This window comes from Orcinus orca, chromosome 9 (assembly GCF_937001465.1).
Source record: "Orcinus orca chromosome 9, mOrcOrc1.1, whole genome shotgun sequence".
Lineage (NCBI taxonomy): Eukaryota > Metazoa > Chordata > Mammalia > Artiodactyla > Delphinidae > Orcinus > Orcinus orca.
The window spans coordinates 69,153,664-69,171,996 of NC_064567.1; the positions used below are offsets into that span (position 1 = coordinate 69,153,664).

General features: G+C 38.2%; 1 protein-coding gene across 1 annotated transcript in view; it reads left to right on the forward strand.

Annotated features, from left to right (window-relative positions):
* TSPAN13 (tetraspanin 13) overlaps window positions 1-14,035 on the forward strand; it is a 33,916-nt gene extending 19,881 nt beyond the window's left edge. The window contains exons 2-6 of the mRNA XM_004263471.2: window positions 2,148-2,315; window positions 3,326-3,406; window positions 4,267-4,380; window positions 5,696-5,809; window positions 12,923-14,035. Coding sequence (XP_004263519.1) covers window positions 2,148-2,315; window positions 3,326-3,406; window positions 4,267-4,380; window positions 5,696-5,809; window positions 12,923-12,997 — 552 coding nt within the window. The 3' untranslated portion in view covers window positions 12,998-14,035. The remainder of the gene's footprint in view (window positions 1-2,147; window positions 2,316-3,325; window positions 3,407-4,266; window positions 4,381-5,695; window positions 5,810-12,922) is intronic.
* The last annotated feature ends 4,298 nt before the right edge of the window (window positions 14,036-18,333 follow it).

Sequence of the window (18,333 nt, forward strand, 5' to 3'; positions counted from 1 at the left end):
CTTCTCCCTCTAAAAAGAAAAACTTCCTCTGTGTACTAATTCAGTGGAGAACATCAAGTCCATATAACTCCATAACTTGTTCCTATCATGCTATAGATAGTTGCTTTCATTCTCCAATTTTGCTGCTTTATAATAAATGGATAAAAATACAAATAGCTGGGCTTCCCTGGTGGTGCAGTGGTTGAGAGTCCGCCTGCCGATGCAGGGGACACGGGGTCGTGCCCCGGTCCGCGAAGACCCCACATGCCGCGGAGCGGCTGGGCCCGTGAGCCATGGCCGCTGAGCCTGCGTGTCCAGAGCCTGTGCTCCGCAACGGGAGAGGCCACAACAGTGAGAGGCCCGCATACCGCAAAAAAAAAAACCAAAAAAAAACAAATAGCTGCTGTATTTGTCCATATTTAGCCATTTTACTTGTATGTCTATACATATAAGAAGTTTTACATACCAAGGCATTTAAAAATTGTGTCTGATAAACAATGACTACACTTATAAAAAATTACACATTTGAGTATAGAACCATTTGAGTGAGTGATGATTTATTTTGTATCTCAAAACAAAGTTTATTAAGCCTTGAAGTGGTGCTAGAAAGTTTATTTTACATACTTTGATTCCTCCCAACAAGGTATTAAGCTGTCAGCTTGCTCCAGGAAATGGCTGACTCTCGATTGACTTGAAGATACTGTCTCTTCCCTGTTCCACCCTCCACCCCGCCCCCCCACACCTATTTAAGTTGTATCTTCTATCAGTTGATTATAATCTTTATATGGCATGCTATTTAAGTGTTATTTTAAAGAAGTAACTGTAACTTTGAGTTTTACAGGTAATAACTGATTGAGGCATGTGTTTTACCTCTTACACTTGATTTTGTTTTATAAGAATATAAATTAAATGATTGGGATGTAAAGTAATTTCTTCTTGCTCAGAATGCCATTTTTACTCTGAGTAGCTAAAATCTCTTATACTCTTTTCATCCTAAAAGTTTTAATAGTCTCTCTCTATGTTTGAATTCTCACAGAATAGCCAGTGATATCTAAAGCAATTCATTTCATCAACAATATTGTGAGATATTTTGACTGTTCCAAAGGCGAGGTTCTGTGATAGGTTCTGGGGATAAAGAGAAGTGAAAAGATGGGGTCTCTAAGTTGCTCAGAGACTCCTAGGAGAGACAGGCTTGGAAACGAATGTTAATGTGTTGAAGGGAACAGTGGAACCATATTTGAAGAACAGAGATTGCTCAGAGAATGGAGAGATGAATTTAGTTTGCTGGGGACTGGGAAGGCAGCACAGAGAAGGTTACAGTCCGGGGCTTCTTTTTGTTGTTGTTTTTTTGCAGTACACGGGCCTCTCACTGTTGTGGCCTCTCCCGTTGCGGAGCACAGGCTCCGGACGCGCAGGCTCAGCGGCCATGGCTCACGGGCCTAGCCGCTCCGCGGCACGTGGGACCTTCCCGGACCGGGGCACGAACCCGTGTCCCCTGCATCAGCAGGCGGACTCTCAACCACTGCGCCACCAGGGAAGCCCCAGTCCGGGGCTTTGAAGGAAAGATATGTGATTTCCACGTGAAGAAACCAGTATGTCGGACTGAGATGTGTTGGTGTCTAAAAGTTTTACATACGCTATTATTTCAAAAGCTTAAGTAGAAATCGTTTAGGTTTAGTAAGCCAGATGGCCTCTGAGGCTCCATAATAATTTTATAGATTATTGTTTGTGTTTTAAAAACACGGCCAATGGGCTTCCCTGGTGGCACAGTGGTTGAGAGTCCGCCTGCTGATGCAGGGGACGCGGGTTCGTGCCCCGGTCTGGGAAGATACCACATGCCGCGGAGCGGCTGGGCCCGTGAACCATGGCCGCTGAGCCTGCGCGTCTGTAACCTGTGCTCCGCAACAGGAGAGGCCACAACAGTGAGAGGCCCGCGTACCGCAAAAACAAAAAACAAAAACACGGCCAAGGATTAATATAACTTGTTAAGACAATACTACCTGTGAGATCATGTGTGTATTCTAGTATTGAGTGTTAGCAATCATTTGTAAGATACTAAGTAGGTGCCTGAAAAATGTTCTTGATATTAATACATAAATTGACGCTTTTCCTCTCTTTCTTCTCTCCCCGCCCCGCCCCATCACTGCCCTTTGTGGTTGTTTTTGCAGTTGGTTAGTCTGCTGCTCATTGGAATTGCAGCGTGGGGCATCGGCTTCGGGCTGATTTCCAGTCTCCGGGTGGTCGGTGTGGTCATCGCAGTGGGCATCTTCTTGTTCCTGATTGCTTTAGTGGGGCTGATTGGAGCCGTGAAACACCATCAGGTGTTGCTTTTTTTTGTATCCTCTTTTACAGGTGGGATTTATACCCCACTTGGGTTTGCTCTTATCTTACTGATTACTCCTGTGATAACTACAACTAATTTAAAATAACCATTAGGAAATTAATTGCCAGAGAGCAACTCCTGGCAAGCATTATGCGTATTTGTCCAACCAACATTAGGAACATTTCTTAGGGTTAAGTTATTGTATGTTTACATATTCTCTCTCCATTTCACATCATGACGAATGTATTCTGCAAGTTCAGTATCATCCTATTTATGTGTTGCAAATTCAGTTACATTGAACTGATTCAGAGACTTCTATGTCCTTTCCAAGTCATTAATATTTGGTTGAGAATTTCACAATGATTTTTTTAAGAGTTGATATTAAGAAAGCTTACATACATTTATCTCTACTTATTTCCTTTTTTATCTATGTAAGAATTTTTATTTTAATCTAAATGAAATTATAATAGATCAGCTTTTTATTTTTATTTATTTATTTTTAATAATTTATTGAAGTAATAATTTATTGAAGTAATAATTTATTGAAGTATAGTTGATTTACAATGTTGTGTTCAATTTCTGCTGTATAGCAAAGGGACTCAGTTATACATATATATTGTTTTCATATTCTTTTCCATTATGGTTTATCACAGGATATTGAATATAGTTCCCTGTGCTATACAGTAGGACCATGTTGTTTATCCATCCTATGTATAACGGTTTGCATCTGCTAATCCCAAACTCCCAATCCATCCCTCTCCACTCCCCTCCCCCTTGGCAACCACAAGTCTTTTCTCTATAATAGATCAGCATTTAAATAATTATTGTTAGTATTTTTCTATATAATTATACCTACAGTGTATTATCAAAATAAAAATTACGTGTATTCTTCTTGCACTTTCTCTAAGTGCCATTTGGTCTGTTTTCTGGGTGACTTCCTTCTAGGGAGTTGTGAAGTTGCCAGTAACTCTGTTTTATGTTATTTTAAGCATTTCCAGAGCTATCCTTAACTTTGATTCTCAGTACATGATTATTCTCTTACTTGTATTTATTGTACAGTTTTCCGTATCATGTGCTTGTTTAGCCCTGAACCAGGAGCAACAGGTAAGCAAAGATTTTTTTTCTTTCTACTTTATTATACCACATAGTACATGTAGGAAGAAAGGGGGAGGAATGATTGGAATATAAAATAATTTCTTCTTGTTCAGGATGCCATTTCACTCCACATAGCTGAAGTCTTTTGTTCCTCATTGCTTTAGTGGGGCTGCTTACAGCCCTAAAACACCACGTGTTGCTATTTTCTGCATCCTTGAAGTAGGATTTTGCCCTCACTGGGTAAAAAGTGCTCCTGCTAATGGATATTCACCCAGTCTTTCCCTACTTCTATGCAATGAAACATTTGCTCCAGAATGTTTGTGGTTTCATTCTGGCAATTATTCTCTTCAAACTCTAATTTGTTTGAAGAATATGGGTCTCTCTTTTGGGGCAATGGAAAATTTGTCTTGCTACACTCTGAAAACTAGTCCTTTGACCTAAGTGCTTCTTTTAAATCACGTGTGAATGTGAAGACGTTTTATTCTTGGGATAGAAATCACGCCTTCTTTTTGTTGCAGATTGAAGTGTAACCCTTTGAAAAGTTTTGATGCTCTTATAAAGAGTATTATATTAGGTGCACTCAGTTTTAAGAGTTGCAGGCTCCAGCTTTATACATTTTATGCAGGGATGACACTTTTTTTTAAGATTTTTTTTTATGTGGACCATTTTTAAAGTCTTTATTGAATTTGTTAAAATATTGCTTCTGTTTTATGTTTTGTTTTTTTGGCCACGAGGCATGTGGGATCTTAGCTCCCCAACCAAGGATTGAACCTGCACCCCCTGCCTTGGAAGGTGAAGTCTTAACCACTGGACCTTCAGGGAAGTCCCAGGATGACACATTTTAATGTATGTTTAAATGCGTTTTCTAGGGTCAGCTTTTGGAAGTTGGTTGGAACAATACAGCAAGTGCTCGAAATGACATCCAGAGAAATTTAAACTGCTGTGGGTTCCGAAGTTTTAACCCAAATGACACCTGTCTGGCTGTAAGTACAAAGTATAAAATGTTTTTTGGAGATGTATTGCATACAGATGAATAATGGTTAACATGGAAGAAGTGGACTTTCTGATGCTGAATTGTACTTTTAAAGTGTTTTTTATATACCAGCATTACATTCCGTGTACACTATTGTATCAATTATCTGTTCTCAAATATCCATCCTGAGGATACTGAATATTCCAGGGCCCAGCCAGACACGGATGCTTTTGGTCCTTTGCCCCTAATTCCTTCCCAGTCAAATCCTCCTAGAGCAAGTTGTGGAAGAGAAATAACAGCAGATCAGCAAGTAAATATCTTGGTTTGGAAGCCTATCAGGGTGGTGGGAGGGGAGTGGTCTGTACTAAATTGGGCTTCTCAACCAGCTAAACATCCCCAGGGTGGAGGACACAAGGAACCACCCTCTTTCCTCTCTCCCTTCTTCCCCATCACAACTTCATGCCCTTTCTCTCTGGGAGCTGAGCTAGCGATAGATCAATTAGAGCCTTCCTGTTGCCCCAGGCCAGACCACTGACCTCCCAAGTCCAGCCCAATCCCGTATGGGGATGGACTTGCAGCTTGGAGCTTGGCTCTCCTGGGAAGTTTACATGTGTTTATATTTTGGGGAAACTCCTATTACCCCCTCGCTGAGCCCTGAGCTGGACATCCCCTCGTTGTGTCCTCTTTTGTGGGTTATTAGTTTTCTATTGCTATATAATACATTATCACAATTTTAGTGGTTAAAACAACACCCGTTTATTGTCTTAGTTTCCCTAAGTCAGGAGCCTGCATATAGCTTAGCTAGGTCCTCTGTTCATCAGGATCTCACCAGAATGAAGTCAAGGTATTGGCCAGGGCTACAATCTCATCTCAGGTTTGGGGTCTTCTACCAAGCTATGGTTGGTTGAATTCAGCTTCTGGTAGTTGTAGGACTGAAGTCCCATTTTCTTTCTGGTGTCTCTAAGTTCCTAGATGCTGCTCAGGTCTTAACTCTACAGCCATCTCACAACATGGCATCAAAGGCAGTGTGAAAATCTCTTCACTTTATTAAGACAGTGTCTTATGTAATGCCACATAAACACGAGAGTGACAGTGCATCATTATTCACAAATCCCTTCCACTCTCAAGGGGTGGTTCTTCAGGGCACGTACCCTGGGGGTGGGAATCTTAGGAGCCACCTTACGATTTTGGACGCTACTAAAGAGCCATGGCTCCAGTTGGATGTGATATTCCAGACAGTAGTTTTTATGTGGGTGTTTTTTTTTTTAATAAGCTTATTATAAATGTACTTTGAAATAAAAGTTCTTTTTTGAAAATCGATACAGAGCTGTGTGAAAAGCAGCCACCAGTGCTCACCCTGCGCTCCAATAATAGGAAAATACGCAGGAGAAGTTTTGAGATTTGTTGGCGGCATTGGCCTCTTCTTCAGTTTTACAGAGGTATGTACAGATAACTCAATATCTTCCATGCTTTGTCGTGAGATTCCTGTTTTATAGGGCAAGAGGGCATGGCACTTAACTTTTGGAATGTATCAATGGATGTTTTCACTGGGAGCTAGTACCGTAATAGGAGGAGCTGTGGCTCGAAATCAGACATCACAGATTTAGCACTAAGTTTATACAGGGTGAAGTGCTTGATCATTAAATTATGTAAAATTAAATGAAGATGTTAGACTGGGTTATCTCTTGGGTCTCCTCTATTTCTAGAGTTGTATGGTAAATTATAATTTTAGATATAATTTTGGAATAGGTAGGACATTCACATTGTTTAATATATCTATTAATGTGTAATATACACACATTTATATATAGGTATGCTTTGAAAAGTTGCCTTCCAACCCTATCCGCACTCCCCTTTGTTCCTAGCCTTCTAAAACCTGTAGGTAATCGTTGTTATTAATTTCTTACCTATATAACATATATTTGTTATATTAATATATTTACTATATTAATACATTTATATAAATGTCTAAGCAAAACCACACACCTATTATTTTGATAATTCTTGAGGAATGCTAAGTCCTCGTTGTCTTTATTAAACACTCAATAACTCTGGACATTTTTGATGCATCTGAATTGGCAATATGTATTTAAATTAAAACTTTTTTCTTTAACTCATCAATTCTACTTGCAGTGCTTTATTTCATGGAGATAATTATATAACTATGTAAAATGAATACACAAGAATGTTTATTGTTTATAACAGCAAACGTTTGGGCCAGCTCATGTTTGTCAATAATGAGCGGGTGAAACTAGAGTTTATTAGACAAGAGCAAATAGTTAAAAAATGCACTGTCTGGGTTGGAAACCTAGTTCTCCTGCTTTATTAACTGTGTGACCTTAGGCAAGTTCCTTAATCTTTCTTTGCTGCTGTTTCGGCTTTGCAAACAGGCATAATAATGGAAAGCCCCTATTTCATAGAGTTGTTTTGATGCTTAAAGGAGTTAGTATATGTAAAAACTTGTAATAGTTAGAAAAATGCCTGACATAATGGCAAGCGCTGTGTGTGTTAGCTGTCATTTTGTAGACATGAGTAAATTATTGATGTACAAGTCCCCATATTATACCCCCTTAAAAAAAGATGATGAGACCCCTGTGATGGCTGTGTTAATTGCCCATGTCACACCTGTTTTAAACAAAGAATAGCATGTGTAGAATAATGCTGTTAAGTAAGATTGTGCATATAACTGTGGAAGTCTATGGTAGGCTATTGTAAGAATGAGCATTTATCTTTAAAAGGAAATCAGAAAAATCTGAAGTGTTTTGTATATTTGAAGTTTACTGTGTCATTTAATTTCTTGCACATTTGATTTCCCCATCAGTATGTCCCTATAATAAGTAATTTCATGGTCAACTTCCTTGTATATATATATTTTTAATCTATATTCCCTAGTTTTTCTTTAGAGTATACCTCCAGAAGGAAAAGATGACACATTCAGTATATGGGCATTTTAAAAGAGTTTGATAAATATTGCCAAATTGCCTTTTGGGGGAGATTCTACCAACTTTTGGTTCAAGCACTAATTCTCGATATTTTTATCTTACAAAATATTTGCCAGTTTGATAGGTAAAAATAGTATTACAGTTCTGTTTGCTCTTTTGGAAATGTGACTAGTGAATTTGAAAATATTCATGTATTCATGTGTTTTGGGACCACTGGTATTACTTCTTTTGTGAATTGCCCACCTACTGTCTGTCCTGATCAAGGACCTTTGGATCGCCTGTAACTCAGTCTATGCAAAAAAGGGGAATTTTGTAAAAGAATAGGAGAGTGGGCCTCGGGGGTAGAAGGTTGTTTAGAAAAGAGACCTCAAGGCTGGGGCTCACCGGGTGCTTTTAGAAACCCAGGCGCCCCAGAAAGTTGCCCACTCACCTTTTATTTCCTCCATTCCCTTCCTGGCTCCCTCCTCCTCTCATCACTCACTCTACTTGGCTTCTTTGTCCTGCTTTCAATTTCTTTTGCATTTACTTAACTTTTTCATGGTTTTTAAATAAAATGTATAGGTTTTACTTTTTATGTGGTTCAGTTTATTGCTTTTTGCCTATATGGTTTATCCAGTTGATTTTTATGTTTAGAAGGCCCTTTCTCATTTTGATTATATATGTTAAAAATGATTAAAGAAAGCAGTTTAGGTGATACAAACAAAATTTAACACTTCATGGACAGTCTCCTTTCAGAGAACTGCAAAATAAGGCCGAAGGCAAGGAGCTTTTATAGGTTAAAGAATAAGGAAGGGAATAATAGAAAATATCTGATTGGCTGGGGCCACATAGTCAGTCTTGTTTGGGGTGAGAAGGCCCAGAGTTGGCTTGGCCTTTGGGGATTGGCTGACTGAATATATTGCACTTCCGGTCAAGAGGAGCATTTACAGGGACACAAAGGTTACCCAAGTTTCGGTTTGCTGATGTGGCACCCTGGATAAGAGCAGCTTCATCTTGGGCCTAGAAATTTATTTCTCTCTGTATAATTAAATATAAAAATACAAAAAAATGTATTTTTTGTTTTATCAAGGTATAATTGACAAATAAAATTGTAAGATATTTAAAGTGTATATCATGATGATTTGATATACATATACATTGTGAAAGGGTTCCCCCTATCAAGTTAATTAACACATCCATCACCTCACATATTTACCTTTTTTTTTTTGGTGAAAACATTTAAGTTCTACTCTCTTAGCAAGAGAGTAGACTGTACAGTACAATACAGTATTTTGTACAGTATTGTATTGTACAATACACTTGTACAATACAGTGTTATCAACTGTAGTCACCACGTTACACATTAGATCTTCTCATTTTGATTGTGTGTGTGTGACATGTATTGAATTTGTGTATATAATGTATACATTACATATATATGTATAAAATGTATGATTAAGATAGCATATTATATATACATAGATGTTTGTGTATATTGTATATTCTAATTCAGTTTCTTTTTCTCCCTTTGAGAATGAAAAATCCGTACATGGCTGTTATTATCAAACTGGAGATAAAGACCAAGCTTAGTATTCACTTTTTTTTTTTTTTTTTTTTTTGGCCTCACCACATTTGCGGGATCTTAGTTCCCCTACCAGGGGTTGAACCTGGGCCCCCTGCAATTCCTCCCAGGAATTCTCATTAGTATTCACTTTTCAAAAGAAGTTTTCACTGACATCCCTTCCTACTCTAAGCATATTTTCACTTCACTTTTTCTCAGGAAGGAGTCATCTTACTTCTGGGTTGGTCATGGCATTGATTCAAGAAAATGCATATACCGTTTGAAAACAATCCTGTGCATTTTTCCTTTCTTTCTTTTAAAATAAAACATGGATTTAAAAGTTAAAAGAATTTGTCATAAAAATTTAAAAATATAGGTGGGAAAAAACCAGAATGAGCAATCTCCATTAGCCAGAGTCAGTAATGATCAGAATTTCACCACATGGTTTCTTTTTTATATCTGGGATTTATTTTGAGAATTTAGTTCTTTTGAGCAGCTCCATTTTCTTCTCATCAGATCTCACTGCCTTCAGCTATGCATAAATTACTTTAAAAGGAGGTTATTTATTTATTTTTAGAGCAGTTTTAAGTTCACAGCCAAATTGAGAGGAAGGTCCAGAGATTTCCAGTATCTCCCTGCACCCACACAAGCATAGCCTCCCCACTGTCACCATGACTCACCGGATGGTGCATTCGTCACAGCTGATGAAACTACATTGGCACATAATGACACACAAAGTCCATAACCTACATTAGGGTTCACTTTTGGTGTTGTACAGTCTATGAGTTTGGACAAATATCTCCATCATTATGGTATCATACAGAGTATGTTCACTACCCTAAAAATGCTCTCTGTGCTCTGCCTATTCATCCCTCCCAGCCCCCGCTGTCTTCTAAAATATTAATCATTGAAGAATATAAACTCATGGATCTTAGATTTGTAAGGTGTTCTTTCATGGAGTCCTGCTCTGAATTTATACACCATGTCCTTTTGAAACCTAGCTAGAGATTTTTTTTTTTTTTTTTTCGATACGCAGGCCTCTCACTGTCGTGGCCTCTCCCGTTGCGGAGCACAGGCTCCGGATGCGCAGGCTCAGCGGCCATGGCTCACGGGCCCAGCCGCTCCGCGGCATGTGGGATCTTCCCAGACCGGGGCACGAACCCGCATCCCCTGCATCGGCAGGCAGACTCTCAACCCCTGCGCCACCAGGGAAGCCCCCTAGCTAGCGATTTTAACAGTAATTTATCCAACCTGATATTTTTTGGATAGTGACTATTTTATAGGCTCTCTCACTTCTTAAATTTTTATTTTATTCAATATTTCACAGAATCAGCGATTCTCAGAGTTTGAAGGGATGAGACTAACTAGCTGGTGATTTCCTGACATAGATGAAATAGAAAGATTTCCTTTGAACTAATTGTAATACATGAAAATAAATTTAAACCATCAAAGAAACATTGATTTAGAATCCCCCAAAAAAGTTGTAACAATTAGTACATGTGCTTTGTAGAAAATTTAGAAAATACAGACAATTATGAAGCTGAAAGAGTAAATGCATCTACTAACTAAAATTACCTCCTCAGAAATCATCATTAATATTTTGTCATATTACCTTCTGCCTTTCTATATTTAATAAATATAAAATAAATAACAAAGGACATGCCTTTTGCACACCGTGTAGACATTTCATAGAACTGTACTCTGGTGACCTCTTGCATCCTGGGTGTAGGTTCTAGAGTCAGCAGAGTTTATGATCGGGTCAAAGTTACCCTTGAAAATCTTTACATCATGAGCACCTTTGTAAGCTAAAAATCCAGTAATTATCTAACTTTGATCTTTTTGCATTTTGAGCATGACCTTTTCATGCTCTCTCTGGGTGTGAGGAGATAGTGGTCCAGCAATGGGACACAAGAAGAGGTTGTTTCATTTTATCACAGCTTAATTGGAGGAATTCTGGTAAAACGTGACTCCAGATTATGAGTATTTTATTTACCCGATAGCTTTGTTTCCCCTAAGAACTGTAACTTACACCATCGGCACGTATTCTGGGGTGATTATAAAAAATATTTAACAAACTCGAAAATTCTAACCAGAAGTTCCCTGTGTGCCGGTATTTCTGAGGCAGGGTCAGGGAAATGATGCTCCGGCAGGCTGAGAGGTGTCAGAGAAGTAGCTGCTTGATAACAGGTGTGTAAGTATTTCAGTACTGTAATAACAAGCATGGCTGAAACGGTAGGTGGAATGTTGTTAGCTTGAGAATGGCCTGTAACACATCTGATTCTCATATGAAACAACATACGTAATGAAGAGCTTGGATCCAAGATTTGAATCCTGGTTCTGGCACTCGTGACCTGTGTAGCTATTATCTAGTTATTTAACCTCTCGATGCCTCAATTCCCTCACAGTTCGTATCATATAGGGTTTTTGGTCAAATTATATGAATTTGTGAAATGTGAAGAATAGAGCCAGTCACAAAGTACTCTTCATAGTTAAGTAAATTCCTTCCCCCTAACCCCCGTCATACAGACACCAAACCAGACTTTCCACTTCCTTAAATTAGACTTATGTTTCCTTGATTCAACACAAAGCATAGTTCCATCAGCCCTTACATGTTATAATAAACATTGCCAGTCATGAGTTTTATAGTAACTCAGAAATTATTATTGTGGTAAATGGAGAAAATTTTAGATTTACCACAATTCTCTATACGTAGTTTCAAGAGCTAATGAGTAGTTATGAAGTCAAGTGAACAAAATTTAGATTAAAAGTTGGCACAGGTCTGAAACGGGAAATATAATTTGAAATTCATTTTGTTCCATTAAAATTTTGCATCTTATTCAGTCTAAGAGTTTTTGATTATTTTAAATAAATCAACTTTGAGGTAGCAGAACCAGAATGAACACATTTCTCAATTTAAAAAAAGGCAGGTTATATTGGTTAACTCGTTAGTGAAAGTGGTGTGAGAAATGGCACGATAACTACTTATTACTTTTCTAAAAGTATACGTCCCCCTCCCTTGGAGAGGTAGGAATTATGACATTTTTTATGATCTGTGTTGGAAAATGTATTTATTGTAGGATTTTTGTTATTGCTTAAGTTTTGCCAAACTCTGTTTCTGATTTAGCAAAATCTATGATTTTTTAGCTATTAAGACATTTCAGTCTTATTAGCTAACTTGTATCACTTTCCTATTGCCACTCTAACAAGTAATCACAAATGTAGTAGCTTAAAGCAACACAAATTTATCGTCTTATACTTCTGGAGGTCAGAAGCTTAAAATGGAGACTCATTCTGGAGGCTCTAGAGGAAACCTCTTTTCTTGCCTTTTCTAGCTTCTAGAGGCTGCCTGCACCCCTTGGCTCGACTTTGGCTTGACTTTTCTTCATCTTCAAAGCCAGCAGTGTTGCATCTTCTCTCTCTGAATCTGCTTCCCAGTGCTTCTGTCATGACATCACCTTTTGGCTGTATCTCTGATTTTTGTCCTTCCTGCTTCCCTCTTTTAAGGACCCCTGTGATTACCTCACAGAGCCCACCCAGATAATCTCCCTGTCTCATGAGCTTTAACTCAGTCATGTCTGCAATGTCCCTGTTACATGTAAGGTTGACTATTTGCAGATTCTGGGGATAATGGTGTGGACAACCTTGGAGGGCCATTATTCAGCCTACCACAATGTTCCTATTACTTTTTCTTAGGATCTCTAATTTGGGTTACATACTACTTTTTTTTTTTTTTTGCGGTACGCAGGCCTCTCACTGTTGTGGCCTCTTCCGTTGTGGAGCACAGGCTCCGGACGCGCAGGCTCAGCGGCCGTGGCTCACGGGTCCAGCCGCTCCGCGGCATGTGGGATCTTCCCGGACCGGGGCACGAACCTGTGTCCCCTGCATCAGCAGGCAGACTCTCAACGACTGCACCACCAGGGAAGCCCCATACTACATTTTAAAAAGAAATCTCTTCCTCTTTGAACAAATAATACAAAGTGCTTCAGAGGTTCCAGATTATTTTGCTGATAAACTGAATAAATACACGCAACTGTTACTTTCTCTTTCTTCTTTTCTTTTTCCCGTTCCAGATCCTGGGTGTTTGGCTGACCTACAGATACAGGAACCAGAAAGATCCTCGTGCTAATCCTAGTGCATTCCTTTGATGAGAAAACAAGAAAAATCTTTCATATTCTGATCTTGTACATTTCCTCTAAGTTAAGCTAATTTGCCTGTTTAAGGAAACAGTATATGAAAAATTACATAATTGACAGTGAATGATATATTTTTATGTTTCTCTAAATGTTTTTCTTTTTCCATTGCTGAAAAAGTCTGAAACTTGTGGTCTCCTCTGAACCTCAGTGGTACCTTGTAATCTACTGTTTTTCACAGTGTCTGGCACTGTCCACTGTGGCCTTTCTTAGCGTTTTTACCTGCAGAAAAACTTTGTATGGCACTATTGTGTTGATCATATTGTGACTTTAAATGTACATCTCACTGGAATAATTAATTGTATGTGGCACTGTGCTGTGTAGATAGTTCCCACTGGAAAAAAGAGTTGAAGTTTATTAAAGCCAGAAAGTATGAGATTCTATTCTGTTAAGTTCAATAAGGGAAATCTAAATTCCCCAATTTTTTTGTCCTTTTATTAGGAAAGATGTTGTGGTGAAAATTGTTAACATAAAAGTGATAATTTAGTTCTAGTAGTCCTTCTGATTACACTAATGTACTCTAGAAATAGCTAGGTCTTTAGGAAATTGTGGTTTAGTTTTTGATTTTTACAGGTAAGTGCAAAGGAGAAATGGTTTCATGAATGTTCTAATATGTAACATTTGCCTTCAGCCTTCAAAATGAAATGAGTTTGAGAAATTCAGAAAGTATATCTGTATAATCTTGATATTGTTTTATAATAATTTGAAGTCCAAAAGACTGCCTTTTTAATCAAGTTACTATTAATGCATTGGCCCACATAGCAAAAAGATATTTGACTATCTTACAAATTCTAAATACCTTTTCCGTGAAATTTCTCTGTATTGTCACAGCAAGTCATCAAATCCAAGCGTATTTGAATGTGATCTCCCATAATTTGGAATTTAAATAGTATCGTGGTTCTGTATATTATGTTAAAAAATTAAGTATGGAAACCTTTCTTCGTCTATGAATGTTTGAATTAAAAGAAAGTAATGGAAGGATTGATAAATGAATTAAGTGAAGTGGAATTCTTCTCTTTTTTGCTTCGGGTTCCCTTTGACTGACCTAGAGCTGAGTGTTGCTATTTCAGTGTATAATCCAGCCATGGAATTAACTTCCAGCACCAGTAGTCATCCCAAAATCTTTTCTTGAAATGTTTCAGTGTCTGATATTTTCTCCATAGGGAAAATTGTTTTTTAAAAGAGAAGTCGCTCATTTTGGGGGGAAAAATATGTAAAAGTTCTTTCCTGTTACTAAAAATTACTAATTTCCTGTCTTATATTTTATGTAGTATATGGTATTTCATTAGTAATCGTTTTGATGGCTTTTAGACCAAGAAAGAGGATAAATAGTTAATCTATAGAATTTTAGAGCATTGAGGGTGGGTCACTTACATGGCTCTGGAAGACTGGCTTATCTTTCAAGAAAACTAAATTCCCTTGGTGCAATTCCCATGCTGTTGTAGGGGAAGAAAAATAATTTTTTCTCTGTTCTTCTGAGTTCTTGACTGAGACCCCGTGTAGCAAATGACAGATAACAAGAGAAACAACAGAAATTTATTAACATGTATACCTCATGTATACATAGGAAATATCCAGAAAAACTGATTAACTCCTCGAGATGGCTCAAGCCATCATCTTAAATACCATCTTCAGCTAAAGGCAAAAGAAAGGTGTGTGTGTATGGGAGGGGGGCTGTCAGGAAGCCCGTTATGGGAGGTTACTAGGAAAGACACAGTAAATAAGGATAAGGTTTTTTAACAGTTTCAAGCCAGTGCCATTGATAAAAGAGTTTCTTGTGATTTGGAATCATCCTTTTCTTCCTGGTACAGAGAAGGAGACACCTTCACAAATGGAGATTTAAGTGTAAATTTACCTTACAGAAGAGTAAATTTCTACTCTGTTTTCAGAGCTTCTCCTGTCTGTTCTTTCTCAAAAATAATCAACTCAAAATAATCTTAATGCCGAAGAGGCATATTGTGGGGTGGCGTATTCTGCCCTCCTTCGATTTCATATTGAGCTCTGGGCGACCGTATAAGTGTTGCCACTTGTACCATAAGATGAGATTGTAAGTGACTCATGAAAGAAGTGAGATTTTTGGACTCCGTCTGCCTTTAAGGCATTTTGTATTTTCCCGGTTTGCTTTGTTGCATTTTGAAGTTTCCATGAAGTTCTGGAATCTCCTACTAGAATACTCTTCTTGGTGCGAATGATTTTATGTGGCAAGGGCTGTTCCAGAGAGAACCAACCCATAGCCTTGGTTTGTGCTCTAATTGCAATGGCCTTATTTAGGTCACCCTAGTTACAGACCAGGGACTGAGAAGCAAGAATCTTTAGGACTACTAAACTCTGAATACTCTCCCGAGTTCCGAATGGCTGCTGGTGAGCCTGCCAAGGTCAGGCTGATCCCAGGATGACAGGAGGGCCACTGCCTCTTGTGCGCAAAATGTTGCCACAAACACATTTTGTGTCCTCAGAGGAGGGTACGTTTCAAATCAGGGTCTGTCCTGGAGCGGTAACAAATGTCTGTAAGGCCAACTCAAGACTCCAGAGCTTCTTTCTTCTAAACCTAGCATTTATTAAAAAGCAGACAAACAAAAAACCTATTTTAAAAAATTCTTTCATTCTCTGTGGACTTATTTCATTTAGAGAAATGTTTCTCAGAACATTTACCCAGTCAGCCTTGATGTTAAAGTTGAAATTTTAGAAAATATAAGGCTAATACAAAGGGAAACAAAAAGTTAGGTTATAAATTCTGGAAATCCAAGCTCATATAGCTTAAATTCATTTCAGCTACTGCGTTATCTAAGCGACAGTGAGTTTGTGAAAACCAGTTATGCATGTTCAACCTAAGTAATATGCTGCTGAATGGAACCTTTCAGAAGAAAAAGAAACCAGAAGGGTGGCTTTTAGTTCTTAGTTTCTTCAGCCAAAAACCTCCTCCCACAGTTTTTCTAAATATTTGTTTAACCCTGTTTGAGTTTTTCATCCTTTTGAAAATGCACTGACTAAATATATGAAACTGTTTCACCGTTTAGCTGGTACTGAGAAAGTTAGAATCACGTTTTTACATAGTATTTTCTAGGGGAAAACCACTTTTGGGCATCATGATTATACCAATAGGATCATTCACATATCAGTTGTTTTATTGCAATAAGGTTTTATTGCAATCAGTTGCTTTATTACAATAAGGTTAAAGACCAAGTTGTCCAGGTTTCTGGATAAGTGAAGGGATTTGTGTAAATTTGTTCTGCACTTGGTATGTTTGGGTCTAGCAGTTAACTTTTACACCAGGCTCTCTATGCCAGATGCAATTACAAGGTGGGTTTTCAATGAATGTTTTCTAAACAATTTTAAAGGGGCAGTGCCCTTCACCCCACACCTCCACCTGACTCCAGAGGGAGAGGGAGGGAGAAAGAGAAAAGAGAAAAGAGACCACAGCTTTTCATGTTGAAGTTTATCTGGAATGTCATGATCACAATTGTAGTCGTTGAAACAATGGGAAAGGGGAAGAGCAGCCCCCCCTATACCATGTGCCAGGCTGCTTCTCCGGTCCTCTCCTCTGCTGAGGAAACTCAGCTTTTGGAATTCATTTTCAAAGAAGGGCTTGAGGGAGTTCCCTGTGAGTGAAAATATATGTCGAAGAACGGACTTTGACATCACTTGGAGGGTGAAACCATTTCTGCTTACTTTTGGGATCTTGCTTTTGACAGGTCGATGACGTCACAACTTGACAGGTGGCCTCTTAATGAGTTAGGCTGACTTCATCTGGACTTTGAAGTCTGCCTCACTGGTGGGGTGCTGGAAAGTTTCGTGCTTGCCTCCGAGCTCTTTCTCTTCTCCCTCCAGCTCCCATTCTCAACAGTGAATACTAAATACAAGGACCTCAGTACCTACTTAGGATTACTGAAGGCATCGAACAAGCAAAAAACCAAAGCAGAGATAGCTGGTTATAGGTGATCGTTTGAAGAAGACCACGGTTCTAAAACAGGTAATAAAGGTTTAGTCAGGTATGTTGATCATCTACGTAAATGACTTTTACAGATGACTTTTGTTACTCATTTTTCAAAGTTAGTCCTCTCCCTCCTACCCTCAGATAAAACTGATAAAAAAAAAATTAAGGTGGTAACATATACATAGAATAAAATGTATCATTTTAACTATCTTAAGTGCATAGGTAGTTCAGTGTTATTAAGTACATTCACATTGTTGCACAACTGTCACCACCATCCATTTCTAGAAGGTTTTCATCTTCCCAAACTGAAACTTTGTATCTGTTAAACAGTAACCCCCTCATTCGTCCCTCCCCTCAGCTGCTGGCAACTACCATTCCACTTTATCTGTATGAACTCGACTGCTCTAGATACCTCATCTTAGTGAAATCAGACAGTATTTGTCCTTTTGTGACTGGTTTATTTCACTTAGCATAATGTCCTCCATGTTCATCCATATGTCAGAATTTCCTTCTTTTAAAGGCTACGGAATACTCTATTCTATGTAAAGCACATTTTGTTTACACATTCATCCATCAGTGGCTATTTGGTTTGCTTCTACCTCCCAGCTATTGTCAACAATGGTGCTGTGAATGTGAGTATACAGATATCTTTTTGGGTACCTACTCAGAAGTGGAATTATCAGATTGTATGGTAATTCTGTATTTGGTTTTTGAGGAACGGTTATATTTTTTTCATAGTGGCTGTACCATTTTACATCCCCCCTAGGTTACCAACATTTTAATTCAGCTGTTCAAAATAATACTCTAGTCTTAAGGCATTCTTCCATTTCTCTCTCAAGATATGCTCTCACTTAAATTTATTTAAACACAAAAGAAAGATTGTGAGATGACAGTAAAGGGTTTGGTAGAAAGAGCAGGCATTGTAAACATTTCCATGAGCTTAAAACAACCATTTTTATGTTTGCAACTTCTCTTTCTAACCTTTGTTAAGTACACATGTCCTGTAGTTGCAATTATAGCATAGAAATTCTTAAATTCTTTTTCATTTACGCTTTTTGTTTCTCTGTGATGTTTATAACTTATAGATGACAACATAGTGCACTTTGTGTTAATTATATATTCATTAGATTTGGAGGTGGCCCCTTTCTTTGGGTATGTTTGGATAATGTTGCCATTGGCATCTTCACAGAACAGTTTCTCTTGAATGATTTTCTTAGGACAAATTCTCAGAAGTAGAGGAGACTGGGTCAAAGTTGATCAATTTTTTTTTTTAATGACTATTGCTTTGTCACTTTTCTAAGGGAGACTCATTTTCCTTGCAGCCTTGACATTTGACTTCTCAGAGATGTATTTATAT